This window comes from Populus euphratica, unplaced genomic scaffold (genome assembly GCF_000495115.2).
Source record: "Populus euphratica unplaced genomic scaffold, PopEup_1.0 scaffold314.1, whole genome shotgun sequence".
In the NCBI taxonomy this organism is placed as follows: Eukaryota; Viridiplantae; Streptophyta; class Magnoliopsida; order Malpighiales; family Salicaceae; genus Populus; species Populus euphratica.
This window is the reverse complement of record NW_011500200.1, coordinates 194270-210980: the sequence shown is the minus strand read 5'-3', so window position 1 is coordinate 210980 and position 16711 is coordinate 194270. Positions and strand designations below refer to the sequence as shown.

Here is a 16711-nt window from a genome sequence, read left to right as displayed (position 1 = left end):
TCTTCGCCATCAAATAAGACAGGCGGTCTGTTTTTCAGATTGCTTCACACCCCCATCAGATTTCTTCAAGTATGTATTATTTCTTTGTTTCCAATCAAGCAAAGAAGGATAGTGCAAGATCATGAAACAAGACATTGCATTCTAGGATAGCTTCTTCGATTTTGGTTCTCCCACCCTGTATTTCAAGATTTTCCGCCACCATGTACCGGACAAATCATTGTATAAATGGTATATTAATCTGCTGCTTCTGTAACTCAAAGCATTCTTGTCTGTTTGGGCTCCAAAAGGCCTAGAATAAGCAAGGGAAAAGCCACAGAGATTGTGGAGGATACACTTAATCTTGCCACCAACTTCAGGCGTTTCTGGTTGCCTTAACCATCTATAAATTTGATCACCAAACATATCTACCAAGATACATATTTAAGTTATGAATTAACAAACCAGCACTGAACATTAATGGTAAATTTTAAATACACATCGAATGCTGCATCCAGTTAAACCCTATCTGGATAATTATTTGGTATCCAAATTAGTATTGATTTATCTATATAGGATATATGAGAACCCTAGAGAGCCCCATTGATTTATCAGGATAATTAATTGGTATTCAAATTATATTGGTAATTGATGATGTAATTTTTTATCGCAAATTATGTTGAAAAATACTGAAAAAATATTTTTTATCAGCATTTTTATTTTTATTTTCCAATTTTTTTTATATTGATCCATCTACATGAAAAACACTTATCTCCTAATCAATTTTACCGATCTTTCCATGCAACTTTAAAGACTCGTTGCTATAGAAACAACATTATGGCTTAGGATTTAAGTCCAACAACCTCCTCACTCATCCTCTCTCTTCTTATTTCTTTAATAGCTATATTACCATGTCATTTTCTTGTCAGACAAAACTCTTTAATTCTCATATTAGATTAATTATCGGAGGGTCAGCATTTAAGGTACATCAAAAAATCTAGTTAGCACCATTACTCAGCCATGTAACCAACCATCTAGATGGTGACCAAGTGGTAAAGATTTAAGACTAAGAGATTTGCTTCCTCTGTGGTCTCAGGTTCAAGTCCTTGGTTGCTCATATAATGGCCACTGGAGACTTACATGGTCGTTAACTTCAGGGCCTATGGGATTAGTCGTGGTGCGCGCAAGCTGGCCCGGACACCCACGTTAATCTAAAAAAAAAATCAACTTTACTTAAATTTTAAATTTTAATAGATATAACTTAATTGGTCAGATTTTAAATTTGTTATTTATATGCAATCGGTTTAAGTTTTAAAAATCTCAGGGTTATTTAAGATTTATATAGTTATTAATTTTAAGACTCGTAAAATTAACCGATATATACACAAATTAAACCGAATACTTACATTAATAATAATAATAATAATAAAAAAAAACAACCCCATTCTTAAAGGTTTCACGACCATATCCGATATGGTATTAAAAGACACAAATTTCATCATGTTTAAATAACAGGTTTAGGAAAGCTGATATGGGATGCTTGGTACCTGGTATAAAATAATCGTTTATCAACATTAGCAATTTCATTCTTATATTTTGTAATTAATATCAAGGATTTTAGATTCTTAGTTGCATATATAATTTGTTAAACAAGTTATGCTACCCACAGGTGTTTCGGGTTCGGCTATGCGAAGTAAGTTGGTACCCAATCTGTCGCCATCGTTTTGCTGCAGATTGGAAGAAAATTCAAAAGATAAGCCAATATTAGAGTAATTTTTAGAAGGATATTACTACTACATATAGAAAGTTTTGAGGTAGATGGCATCCAACGAACATGGAGCTTCATCTAATTTGCACCAGAAAATTGCAACCCCTTTACATTTATATTGAAGGGATAGATATGCTCGGAATTTTCCAAGACCCAATAAGAAAATAAGAAATCGTTTAGGAATGTGGTTCAATCTGTGTTTTTAAAAAAATAATTTTTTTTGTGTTTTGTTAAAATTTAATATGTTTTGTATGTTTTGGATTGTTTTGATATTAAAAATAATTTTTAAAAAATAAAAAAATATTATTAATATATATTTTAATACAAAAAATTATTTAAAAAATAACCACTAATACAACGTAAAACAAACTCAAAAAACAAATGTTTATACTGTTAAAAGAAGTACAGAACTATTGTCACAAACACGAACAACAACAAAAAGAATGCGGGTCCGCATCAAAATCGAAGCTTTCTCCTTTTTCTTTCCCATGAGATGAGATTATGGATATACTAAAAAGTTTTGCAGCATAGGACATTTGAAAAGACCTTCATTTGATTTCCACAATAAATTTAATTACATGTATAAGCATACAGTAGCATAGTAAATTTGAATTATAGGAGAAAATCTAAAGAAACTCATCCACTAAAGTTCATAGTGAAATGCATCTATATGGTGGTTTATAAAATATAAGAACAAGTAATTTGTCCAACACGACTTACAGACTAAGAGATTCTTTGCAGACCATTATCATATAGTGCCGATAGCAAAAAGGGCATCTCCTCGTCACTCCCATCATACCCTATCTGATGTTGCATCCGATCATACTTGGCTACAATCTCATCTGGCAAAACCTTAGCCCTGCAAAGTGGGCAAGTAGCCAAAGATTGCTGTAGCCATTTGTCTAAGCAATCCTTGTGGAATGTATGTTTGCAATTCAATTTCCTCACACTTTCGCCTTCCGAAAATTTAGACAAACAGACTGCACATTCCATGGAATCTTGTTGCCTCGTCAATTTTTCACTGTAAGAAATAGTTGGATTTATTTCTTCCATGTGTTTAAGATACTGAGTGGTGCTAATTATTGGTTTATTGAACTTCAAGGTACTACCGATGACCGACCGGAAAAGAATTACAATTTCAACGAGTAGAAGACTGAGGAAGACTATGATCATGGTATGGAGGTGGGAGCAGAATTCAGAGAGAGAGGCCATGGTGGTGTTAATGAAGAAGTTCAGATGTGAAACTTTACAGTCTGATGATGCTACACATTGTCCTTTAGGCTTTATAGTGAATGTGGCTAACTGCAGTTCCCTAGGCTTCGCTACGTTTAATGTTCACCAAAAGTTGTGGAGAGTGCACGTGACCGACCTTAAGTGGTGAAATGTGGAATTCAGGAAATATATTAAAATTAAAATGGTAGAATTTTCCTGGTTCAGTTAGAAAATAAATAAATATAGTCCTGGAATTCTAATTACGATTCCAAATTAATATTGAAGTTGACTGAATTGATGTAAAATTCAAATAAGTGGAAGAAATCAAGATAGATAAAAATGCTTAAGTATTTCAATATATTTAAGATACTTTCCGAAATATATTTGAATTAAAAAAAATCAAAATGATAATTTTCAAAGTGTTTTCAGGAAATTGTCAAAATATTTAAAGGTATTTTTACTTATTAGCACCTTTTAAAAAAATATTGGCCAAATAACAAAAAAAATTATTGAAATAATACAGTTTAAAATATATTATGATTCGTGAATGTAAATTTTAAAGATGTTTGTATTGAGAAACTATGACATTTACCAAATACCAAGCTAACCTTAAATACAACATCTAAAAAATATCCTCATCCTAATCCAAGCCCTTAACCCTAACCCTAATTATAACTTTTATCCTAATTCAAACTCAAACATTCACCGTGACCTAAATCCCAAACCAATGCTACCCTAATGGAAGCCCCAAACAATAAACATTAGGCAATGTTTTTTTACCATTATAATAGGCTTTTTAAAATGCTTTTGAAATTATTTTTCATCTAAAAAACATCAAATAGATGCTTTCTATATGATTTTGCTATATTGATATCAAAAAATAAAAATAAAAATATAATTTTAACACATTTTCAATTAAAAAACATTTTTGAAAAACTCATTGTACTTTAATATTAAATTTATACTAACCCTAAAATCCAAACTCCAAGCTCTTAACCTTAAAAACTAGCCTTAAACTTTAAAATCTAAACTTCAAACCCCGAAATGAAATCTTTAGATTTTTTATGTGATTACATAGATACTTTAATATGATAAGGACAATGAGGTTGGTGTAGTGTGAGTTGTCGCATTCACTTTATTCTTTAAGGGAAAAATAAATAAATAAAAGTATAAAATAAAATCTGTAATTTAGAATTATCAAATATCTTATAGATGTATAGTTAAAACTTGCTATCCAATTACAAATGAAATTCAGGCAGTTTATAATTAAAATTTCTTTTTGATTTAGGGTGAGTTTCATAAAAACTACAATTCTTTTGCCAATTTTAAACTAGTATTTCTTTTATTTTCTTTTCTTTGGTTTTTAGGCACATTCATGTAAATTATTCTATTGTTACTTATATAATAGTAAATTATTCTATTGTAAGATATATACTCTGATAAAGTAGCTTAAACAGCCAACCTTCTGGGCACTCAACGGCTATTCATTGGAGTCATGTTTTACTGGACGATAACAAAAGCTTATAGTTTAAAATGTAAAAAGGGAAAAAGGGGTTGAAGAACAGAAAATTAGAAAACTAGTTCTTTATTGAAAAAGCTTCTCCTTCAAGGTCTACCCTCCCAAGGTTCTGTCTTACAACATTACATACAACCTTTATAGATACTATTTTTGAGGCTTTTGCTTACATCACTCAATACAACAGAAAGTAGTGAAGCACACTTAATAATTGCATCCTTACATGACTTATGATACAAACGACAAGCTATGACAACACTAATGTCAACCGATAATAGGTTCATGATTTGGAGAGAGATTCTGATATGATAGGCTATCTTGGTCACGAATAGTTTGGACTTGTAGGGCCAACACATAATCATCATTTGTAATCATTTCCATCTTATATGGTTGTAGAAGCTTTTGTATTCCCAAAATTATTTGTTTGAGTTTTTGGTTTTTGTACTACATCTGCAAGTTACAAAGATGAGTAGAATATTGAGGGTCATTCAAATCATAGTTAATTTCTACATCATCATCCATTCCTTTAGGCCATATTTTACCAGGAATAATGTTGTTATTAAGGCACACTGTTTTCTGCAAGGTCCTAATGTTAGGGACGTTATATAAGAGGTTTTTATACAGGGAGTATGGATGAGTTTTGTATATTATAGCCTATGAAAAATTCATAACCAAATTGTCTGTTGAAGCTTTGAAAGGCCTGTGGAATATGAAAATAGAGAACAGATGGGAAAAAACTTACTTAACAGATTTATTATGAAATGTACTGCGTTACTTCTATCTATCAGGTTGTGCATGGGGCCATTTGGATTTTTCTTGTTGGAGAAGAAAGATCCATTATGTGGGATTATAGAACCAAGTGAGGAACTTTAAAGTATAGTACCAAGAGTCGGCAGACTAAGACGTCTTGAGAAATTTGGAAAGAATAAAATCAGTGAGAAACTCGATAGCAATATGGTATAGTTAATAGAAATACCATAAGAAAAGGATATTTCAGAAGAATGCCTAAGCTTTGGAAACAAAGGAAAGATATATCATAGTTAAGAAGAAGGTAGTTTTGGAGGCTAAATAATTTGTCTTTTACCTGCAGGTCAAGAATATGGTTAAGAACCATTTCTTAAGAAAGAGGAGGTAAGTCATTTACACGAAAGTCTTGTTCAGGTAGAGGTAGATTGGAAGAGAAAGGCATTAGAATGATGGGAAGGAGTAGTGTTAATGATTTGTGTGGTCTGGTGAGCATGTCTGGGATTAAGTTCTGATTTTTTTTATATGCTAGACGGTAAAGGTGTACTTGAAAAACCACTCAGCTAATCTCAGAAGCTATGAATGAGGAAGCATCTTGTGTTTAAACTATAGCATTTTTTAAAAGGAGGAATAGTCTATGACAACTGTAAAGTGATAAGCTGCCAAATAAAACTTAAATTTTTGGATGTCATACTTTACAGCTAAGATTTCTTTAAAGATGGAGTGGTTGTGGGTTTTTAACTCCTTGAATGACCTACTTTTGTAGCCACATATGTGTCGGTGACCATCTTTGTCTTCTAAGAGTGTAGCACTCCAATACTTGTCACTGACATCAGTTTTGAGATGTGCTATCCTGTTGATAGGATGACTAAAGCAGGTAAATTTTATATGACTGTCTTTAATTATCTGACAACTTGAGTGAGTCTATTTTTTTATCCAAGAGTCCATATCTTTCTTGAGCATGAGCCAAAATGACTTTGTCATTTGTGCAACTCTAGAGATAAAATTTCTGAGATATTGGACAATGCCCAAAAATCATTAGACTTGCTTTATCGTAAGGGGCCATTTGAAAACTTTTAGAGTTCTTTAGCTATATGGGTGCTAGGTGTATAAGCACCATCTGCAAAGATCATGCCGAGAAATTAGATTTCATTTTCATAGATGAGTATCTTGCTTTCAGAAAGCATGATACCATGGTGGTGAACAATCTCTATAAATTGCTTTAACAAAGTAGCATGTGACTCCTTATCTTGGGAGAAATGTAACACATCATCAATGTAGATTAAAGCTAATCGAAGTATGGGTTCAAATACTTTAATCATGGCCTTTTGAAATAATAAGGGTGCCACTTTGAGACTAAAAGGCATGACTCGCCATTGATAATGATGGTCTGGTATGCAGAAACATGTTTTATGTCTGCCTTTCAAATAAATGCCGAGTTGCCAAAATCTCGCCTTGAGATCAAACTTGGAGAAAAATTTGGCATTATGAAGGTATGAGAATAATGTCATTATATTTGGCAATGGAAACTTATCATCTTGTAGAAAATGATTCAAAGGCTGATAATTAATTACCAACTTGAGCTTGTCTTATTTTTGTTCAGACCTTTTATTAACATAAAAGGCTTCATAAGACCATTATAAGTCTATAGGTTTAATAAGACCTTAAGCTTGTAATTGGGCACATTCATCTTGAGCTAGAATCTTGTGCTCAGGATTCATTCCTGAATGGTTGGCTTTCATGAGATTGATGTCTTTATTATGCTTGAAAGGAAGCTTAATAAAAAAAAATCATGGATTTTGCCATAAAGGATCAGAACATTTAGCAAGAAATTCATGATGAGAGTTTGAACATGAGTGTTGGATAATTTAGGCATTGATGAAGACAATGATTTCTTTAAGAGAAGGTTGGATTTCATAGAGTGAAAGGATAATTGTATATGAGAGAAAATGAGCTTTATATTGAATACCACGAGGAAGGATTTTGAACTTGAATTTGAAATAAATATCAAACCTAATAACTAAATCTTTTTTAGGTATAGAAGAACTAAGGACATGGGTTTTAACTAAAAATTAGGGTAGGATTTGTATGGTAATAAGCTTTTTATTTTTGAATTAGGTGCATAATACTTAATTATCTACGGCTCAAAAGTATTCTTTATAAGGGACCCAACAATGAGATGGAAGAACTTTAAGATTAAGAATGGTTTTGTGGGCTTCTATGTCAAATAAGGCTATGACTTTGATAGGTTTAACATATGTGTAGGTGAGAATGGTAATAGGGACTAAAGATATTGGATGTGAAAGGGTAATGGTAGGTGGGGCTTGGTAAAGTTCATAGATCTTGTCATACGCGGACATCGCGACGACCGATTAAAAATTCATCTCTTGATTGGAAAAAGAACAAATATCTGACATTTTGTTCTTTTGGGGAAAAATATCCTGTTTAAGGAGTTGCCACCTAGTATTATGGTCATTAGGAATCCTAACTAGTTAACTAGTTAACAAAGATTTTATGGTAAAAAATTGGTTACGCGAAAGGGAAGATACTATTACCTTTTAAGCGTCTTACTGAGGCAAGCTGAATTGCTGGTTTTATCTTAAATTGCTAAAGATTTGTTTGTGTTTCACTTTTATTGGTCATCCTATAATATTCTCAACTATGGTATTAGTGAATATTCACCTATGAATATTTCCAACTCTAGCGTTGGTAAATATAATGTAACCTAAAAAATATGGTATTCTTGATTCTAGTGCCAGTGAATAAATCTGTAAAATTCTGTATTAAAAGAAATGAAAACTATTTTTTTATTTTTTATTTATATAGCCCAGTCTTAAAACTTAAAAAAAAGGGTCGGGCCACTGGTCCAAACCAGTGACCCGGCTGGCCACTGTTGCACGCATGCGTTATTGGTTCACGTATGCATGAAATAGTAGCCAATTAATTATTTTACAAGGAAGCAAGGAAATTTACTTGGACGTGCGGCTGTTGGAGACATCACTGTTTGCTGTTATTGCACTATTTGGAAGATAAAAATGAAGATGATGGTGAAGGTTAACCGACTGCTCACAATTGAAAATCCCACTTGCTATTCTTTATGGTGTGGTTGTCCTAGAGTTGCATGTTGCTGCTGTAAAAGTGAAGCTTGTGGTACTGGGCTTGTAGAAGACGCAGCACTAGTGAGAACAAAAATGGCAGGGTAAGGGCTATCATGATTGAGGATGGTGGCTTCTGGTGTTGCTGAGATTAATGCAATTGCTTCAATAGGGGGTGGTACATGCTCACAGTGGCTGGGGAAGATGACTATTGATGGTTAAAGGGTCTCTTCAGATTAATGGATCACCCGGTGCAGAGAAAAAGTTGGTACTCGTGTAGAAAAATGATGGCAATAGAGGGTTAGCCGATGCTCTTTTCTCTACATTTCTATTTTTCTGGTTTTCCTTTTCCTTTTTATTCTCTATTAGTTTTTTGGTCTCGACTACTCCTTGCCAAACAATAAGGGGATTTTGCCTTACTCTTTGTTTCTGAAACAAGAACCAATGCTAAAGATTAAGGCAGCAACCTGAAAAAGGTGACTGGAGGGAGGAAGATGATCTCAGGCCTTTATTTGCTCCTTTTTTTTTACGAAGAGCTGTAGCTCCTCAGGATTAAGACAGGGAAGAAAAGAGGAAAAAAGCTGAAGGGAGGAGGCAGTCAACAAGGTAAGATTCAGTTGCCTCCCCCCTTCTTCTTTTTTTCATTTCTAAGTCTTTTTTTATTTTTTTGTTAGTTTCTAGTAATGGTCGTCTTCTAGGGTTTTCTCCATCTTTTTGCATATATTGAGGTCTGTATTTATGGTGTCAGAGTCCCTTTGCGTGTGAGAAGCAAAGTTTCAATCAAACAAACTCTTTTTTTGAAGTTTGAATTTGATTAAAAATAAAATTTAAAAGAGGATAACTATCATTATTTTAAAGACAAGGATATCTTGAAGATAAAGATTATCTTGAAGATATGGATAGAATGAAAAAAATACATTGTAGTTCCTAATTTTCACGCAAGTTGACAAATCACACTTTTCATCAAAATAAATCTCTGATATTTTAATTTTACATCTTAAATCTTGTAAAATTAAATTAAAAAGCGAATAGGTCACAATTGAGTTGCAACAGATCTCATCATTATAACTTTCATCTATAATAACAGCTATGGTATTAGGAGTGATCTCATCTGTGAGTGAGAATAAGGATTCAACTTCATCATCATTAAAATTGAACTGCATATTTTGGGCTAGAAAATCAATTAACTTCAATGACTAGGCCTTCTTTTATAGACAGGTCTTTGCAAAATGACCCGTGTGCTTATAAATGAAACATTTGTTAGAGTTGGGAGTGAAGTACTTAGGGCGTCTAGTGTGGCTGTGTCTTGAGAACTTTCATTTTTTATTGCGACTATTAAAAGAAGATCTATGGATTTTCTTGAAATGCTTCTTCTTTTTCAAGGAAAAATTGCAATCAACATTGTCTGAACATTTAATCAGCAAATCTGGTTGTTTGCAAGCATAAAGCATAGTTTTATCAAGTTATAAGATCTTGGTGAAATATTTATGTTAATCACACATTTTGTTGAGTGCTTCTAACACCTGATAAGATATGGTGCCAAGAGATGAGTGTCAATAAGTTCTTTTCTGGTTTTGAATAATCTAAAAGTTTCATTAGCCAAATCTTTAGGCATGGATGCCAAAAAGGCATGTTTGAGGCCTGGATCATCGGGACCAAAGAGAATATGGTATCATCAGCACATGTCTTTAAAATATCTTTGAAGATCAGATCTCAAATAGGAACAACAGTTTATTTTGAAGTGCTCATACCTTGTTATTTCTTTATCATTTAAAGTTTCTTCAAAGAATTCATAATGCAGCCAGCCCAAAGCTTCAGAAAGAGACTCAGTATTCATAAATTACATCTAGTTGTAACACCTAACATATAAAACCAATCCCATAAGGTGCCAGAGAACTTTGTAGAGAACTTTTGTAATGTATTCGTGAGGGTTATGCCATCTTTGAGCATATAGCTAGTTAGCCATGAATGAAATTCAAGCTTTCTCGTCATTTTACTTGTGGGATATCATCCAGAGTAAAATAACCACCTGTACTTGGAGCATAGATATGAGGTTGATAATTGTGAGAATTGAGATTTACTTCATCATCACTACTAACTAGTTGATCCACACTAGCTCTTATGGTAGAGGTTGGAGTAGGCCCCTACAAAGTCCGTGATGATTGAGGATCTGATGTTTGTGATGGAGGAGGATCAACCATCAGTAGTGGTGGCATAGAACAAGTATCCGAATAATTATTTTCAGTGAAAGATTCTTCAGAAGATACAAGAGTTTCATCATCAATAGTCTCTTCTTCAGATGGATTGTCAAGAGAATAGTCTGGTCAGAATAAGTAGTAAGAAAAGATTGGATAGGGTTGGAAATTTGGTTGGACTAAATTGTAAATTGATAATGGTCTTGGGAGTCTTAGAAGGGATCATCAAGTTCATTCTTTTCTTATTCAAAAAAATCATAGGATGAAGAGATTATAAGGACCAGTGATCGGGGTTTTTTAGAAGTGGTTGGTGCTGGGGTTTTCCCTTTATCTCTTTTGGAGAGAGGTTTGAAAAGTTTTTTGGTGTCTGGGTTTTCAAATAGTTGAGATGTGGTAGGTAGAGGTTGTGGTTTATAGAAAAAGGAATGTTTAGCCTAATAAAATCCTGGATAATAAGAGGTCATCCTAGTCTGTAAAGGTTCAGGAAATGGTAAATGCTTAGATTTGGATTTGGCTAATTCAGCTTGAAGAGACTTGAGTTGGATTTTAAGAGATTGCATCTTGTGTTCCTTCTAAGGGTCTACATATTTGCCATTAGAAGTTTGAATGAGTAAATACTCATAGATGGTAGAGATCCTTTATTGAATTTCAGCATACAGTTGTTTGAGATGAAGAATTTGAGAATCAATAGAGACTTTCATCTTTTTCAGATTAGTATGGACCAAGTCAACCTTAGATTCAATTATTTGAAGAACATAATTTTAGGCGATGGCATTTTGACTTTGCTAATTAAGAACTGCTTTGGCTTGAGTGACTTGTTTAAGGCAGCCATCATCATTAACGCCTTGAGGGTTGTCAACTTGTGGAAAAGCACGAATCCTATCTTTGACTTGTTCTAGTAAAGCATGAAAATCCTCATCATAAGGACTTGTAGGTTGATACATGGAGACTATGGGGACTTGTTCTGGAGGTGCCTAAGAGAGAGGAGTATATTTGACAAGATAGTGAAATTTTCTAGAGGGTTATCCTAAATTGTCAATTGTCTTGTCTCCTTGATTGTATTTGTCTTTTAGTTTCTTACCGTAAGATTTTTTTTTTTCGCTTGGGGGGTCATCGCCCATGTCTGGATTATGAGAACTATTATAATTACAAGTGTTCCAAAATATATGGCTATCCTAAGCAAAAAAAATGGACAGGAAAACAATCCTTATAGAAGGATTCTATAGGTACTAGGAGAGGATCTTGAGCTGGTTACATCATCGAGATGGAAGAGAAAAGTATTCCTGGTCGAGAAATGGAAGATTCTCCATTCTTGAAGATGATTTCAACAGTATCATCAGTTTTTTTTGGTGAACTGAGGTTCTATGGATTATATAGGGATAGAGCTTTGATACAACTTGTCATAATTGGTAATCTAAGAATAGGGGAGTAACTTTTGGAAGTCCTCTTTCGGGGTTTGTCGTGGGACATGTGTACAAGTGGCTTTTTGATTAGTATCAATAGTAATAAGTGAAATATCATTTGTAACAAGAAGTACTAAATCAAAGGCATGATTTTAGACCCTATAATAAATTTGATAATGAAAAGTGGCTTGATGGTTGTCTTTCAATTGTGGTAATAACACAACATATCAATGCTACTTCATTTACTTATAAATGCTTTAATTTAAATGCAAAAAATCATAAACACAAAAATTAAGAACAAATAAAAATTAATAATTTCTGAAATAGGAAAATGTTCAACAATACTAACATTCCAACAAAACTCAACTTTATTATCTTTGTTTATATGTCCCCGTGTAAAACTTTGATTTAGATTCTATTACTTTAAAATAAATTCATTTATTTAAATATCAACCGAACCAAGCTAAAAAATTTATAAAAACAATTATACAAGTATACTAAAATACATGTAAAACAAAATACAAACTCATTAACAAAATGACACAACATAATATACTAACAATATATAAACAAGTCTATTTGTGCCTATATCGACTAATGAATGAAGCGATTTCATCAATAGCACGACTTTCTCATGTTTAGGTAACCTTATCCTTGGCCATAACATCATCATGACTTAACATCTATCTAAAGTTTTGAAGTGCATTTTGTCAAGCAATAAACCAACATGATGCATAATAATATCTTGGATCATTACAAAGATCAATGTTGGCTTATCAACCTTCCCATAACAACAAGCCAATCTAAATTTAAGAATACATATATTAATCCATAAATAAAACATATTATTTATCATATAATAATTTTTGAAAAACTAACAAATACTTATGATATTTTGAATCTATTATGCATGTGGTTTGTACTCTATTTCATTTTGTAAAGGACTATATGACAAATCTAGTGTGATGATTTAGTATGTTATACCTAATCAAATAGTCCTTCTTTATAATCATAGAATGCACTTCCACAAAGATTCCATTCATTCATGTATCCCACTATGATATATAAGTTTGATGGTAGCTTAACCAATCATAATCATTGTTTTTTCCTGAATGACTAACAACGTGTAATGCAATTACATTGCTTTTTGTATAAATATGGTGGTACATGTGTGAGGAACTTATAACTTTTATATCTTAAAGTAATCCGACCTTTTATGGCATCCCCTACATAAATTGATGTTCATATGGTTGAATACATTGTAATCGCACAAAGATTATTGTTGAGCGTTAAACTTAATATTCAAGTGAAAGTACGATAAACCACTATGTAACTACATTCACTAAATCATTCTTAGTGTTGAAAATTTGTTTAACCACCAAATAAACATCATTGATTAAATGTCTATAACTGAGTGTCCAAATATTAAAAGTCATGTCATTGACTCCAATATCATCCTCAAATTCATAAATAAAAAGGTCCTTTTATATCATTATCACTATCATCATTATTTAATGTTTCAACCAAACCTAAAATACCATCATCTTTATTGTTACTAGGCTTGGAGAAGTTATACCTATGTTACTCAGCTTATAGGTTCTCAAACATACTATGATCACTTAGTTGTAGCATATCATGCATCAATGACAAGTTTAATCCATTTTTTATAGACCTAAACATACTAGAAGACTGTGATTCTTTTATACCTGAATAAGAAGATATGGAGATAGAGATAAGTCTTAGATCACACTCTATATTAAAGAAGCTGATTTATTTATGTTGACTACCAACATCTAACTCCATCATGTTCAATCCATATCAGATGAACAATTCAATAATAGCTCAAAACTCACATCATATAAAATTGGTATGAGATAATATAGATGTTCCCTAATATGACACTTCCAAGTAATATCAATTTCAATATCATTATAATTCCACCCAACTGCTTGAAATATAATTTTTTTAATATATGCTAGCAACATGCCTAAATTAGCATTCAATAAGACATTGCTTCTGACATTGTATGTTATATTATTGTTCACATTGAGAATAACAATAAAACCATAATGATATAACATAAACATGTCATAAGATATTTTACAAATAAAAATCCATTTTGATTATTTGAACATAATTTAAATAAAATTATATCAATTGATCTAATTTCTTCCTAATTGATGTTAAAACAAGATACCCAATTACAATAATTAATTCAAAAAATCAATGCAATGCCTAATTGATCTAATTTCTACCTATTTGATGTTATTTTCATGCTAAATTGTATGGTATCAATCATAATTACATCCATTCTTAGTTAATCTATCACAATTAAAACAAACCCGAAAATGATAATTAATTCTAAAATTCAATGCAAAGCTAATTAATCTAATTTATATTTTATTGATGCTATTATCATGCTATGGCATGAAATCAATTATAATTGCATCAATCTATAGCTACTTTATCACAATTAAAACAAGATATCCAATTATGATAATCAATTACAAAATTCAACGCAATACCTAATTGATCTAATTTTTTTTCTAATTAATGTTATTTTCATGCGTAATTGCATGATATGAATCATAATTGCACCAATTTGTAGCTAATGTATCACAATTAAAACAAGATATTTAATTATAGTAATTAATTCCAAAATTCAACACAAAGCTTAATTGAACTAATTTCTACCTAATTAATGTTACTTTCATGCTCAATTCCATGAAATTTATTATGATTGTATCAATTCAAAGCTAATTTATCACAATTAAAATAAGATACCCAATTACGATAATTAGTCCCAAAATTTAACACAAACCCTAATTGATATTATTTGCATCATCAATTACATGCAATCATACCTAGTTATATTAACTAAAAAAAAACCCTAATATATCATACCCAACCCTAAATAATAATCTAACTAAAACTCAAACTATCACCAATTAACTTTGAAATCCATAAAATTAAGAGTAATATAGAATATTTATCTTGATTTATCTATTAAAGAACAATGATAATATTATGGTTGTAGTAGTGACGGAAACAATAATTTTAAGTTCAAAATAATAATAATAAAAAGCTTGGAAATGAAGAAAAGAAGAATTTTAGGTATGATAAGGCTATAAATTTTTGTTTCATGATGATTTTTGGTCTAAAAATAGTGGAAAATAAGTTTAAGTTTTGATTATTTTATAAGAAAATAGAAAGATATGTAAATTTTTATTTGGTAAGGTGTCATGATTTGAAAATGTGATGGTTTAAGTCGCTTTATTTTTCAACCATGCTATGTTATTTTTTATAAAAAATATTTCATAATGCTTTTTTTATAATAAAAAAAAATCACTCAAAGAAAGCACTTTGACAATAGCATTATTTTTTGCATAATAATTTTGGTCCAAAAACGTTATTGTCAAAGTGATGATAAAGGTCAATTTTTGGGGCGGAGTCACGTCATAATTTATGATTTCGACTGGTGTATCTTCACTGGCCCCTTGATCGATTTGGACTCTCTGTCATAAAAATCAACACGTCTAGAAGCACCACCTGAAAAGTATTGGACTCGGTAAAACACATGAAAAAATTACGTTTGATGATTCCTTTGATTTTCTAGAACTCGTCATAGTTTCTAAACTCTCCGCTTTAAATTAACTAATTACCAAAAACTAAAGGAGGAGTGTTTATATTTATATCTTATTTATTACCTAGTATGTAGAAATTTTAAATATTTATATGTTATTTATTGAGTTTCAAGTATTTGTATAAATATCTATTATCCAATTATTATTTACTATTCAACAATAAATAAAATAATAATATACATATTTGAAAAACACACAAGTATATAGAAAAAATATACACACATAATATAAATAAAATAATAATATACATATTTGAAAAAAACACGCACACACAACATAAATAAACACACGCGCCCATACACCCATAATATATATATATATATATATATATATATATATATATATATATATAAGTTTAGGTTTGAATTGAATTTTAAATTAGATTTGATAATATTCATATTTTACTATTTATCAAATAAGTTGATTATTTAAAATAAACTTATTTATTTGGGTTGAGTTAGATTAATATTCATCAAATTAAAATAAAATTGTAAGGTGAATTCATTTTTTACCTCCTGAGTTATTAGAAAAATATTTTGGTTTTTTATTTCTTTAATGTTTTAATATTTTTATTTTTAATATTGAATTTTTTTAAATTAAATTTTATAATTTATTTTAATTTATTTTCTTCAATGTCATGCTAGTTTTATAACTCGAGTCACGTTTTTTATGGGTTAACTGGAATTGATTTAAGTTTTTTTATCATTTTATTTTTAATTTATTTATTTTTTAATTTCACCTTTTAACATTATCTAAATCTCATAATCTTAATAACTTGACAAATTAATTTGGATTAACTCAGATTGTTTTTTATCTTGTTTTTTAAGTGGAATTTTTCTAATTTTATCTTTTAATATGAAGTTTATTGGGAAGCATGTTTTATGATTTGTTTTAATTTGTTTTTTATATGTTTATCATAGTCTTATGATCTAAAACATAAATTTGACAAGTTAACTCAAGTTAATAAGTATTTAATATGTTGTCATTTTAATACTTTTAAATAATATTTTCTTAAATTTTTTTAGCAAAATTATATTTTTTCCTATTACTCAGTTATTTTCAGACGTACCAAGGAAGATAGGTTAAATTAAATCAACCCAAATATATTATTTTTTTAAAAAAATATTATTAAAAAACACTTTAGCAATGTATAAATAT

General features: G+C 30.8%; 1 protein-coding gene across 1 annotated transcript; it reads right to left on the bottom strand.

The window, feature by feature from the left end:
• Positions 1-2356: 2356 nt before the first annotated feature.
• Positions 2357-3356, bottom strand: LOC105111873 (probable E3 ubiquitin-protein ligase RHA2B). Its single transcript, XM_011007343.1, has one exon. The coding sequence runs from the start codon at positions 2954-2956 to the stop codon at positions 2468-2470; it is 489 nt and encodes a 162-aa protein (XP_011005645.1). The 5' UTR covers positions 2957-3356; the 3' UTR covers positions 2357-2467.
• Positions 3357-16711: the final 13355 nt, after the last annotated feature.

Coding starts and splice junctions, on each gene's coding strand:
- LOC105111873 (XM_011007343.1), bottom strand. CDS start 2,956: ATGGCCTCTCTCTCTGAATTCTGCTCCCACCTCCATACCATGATCATA.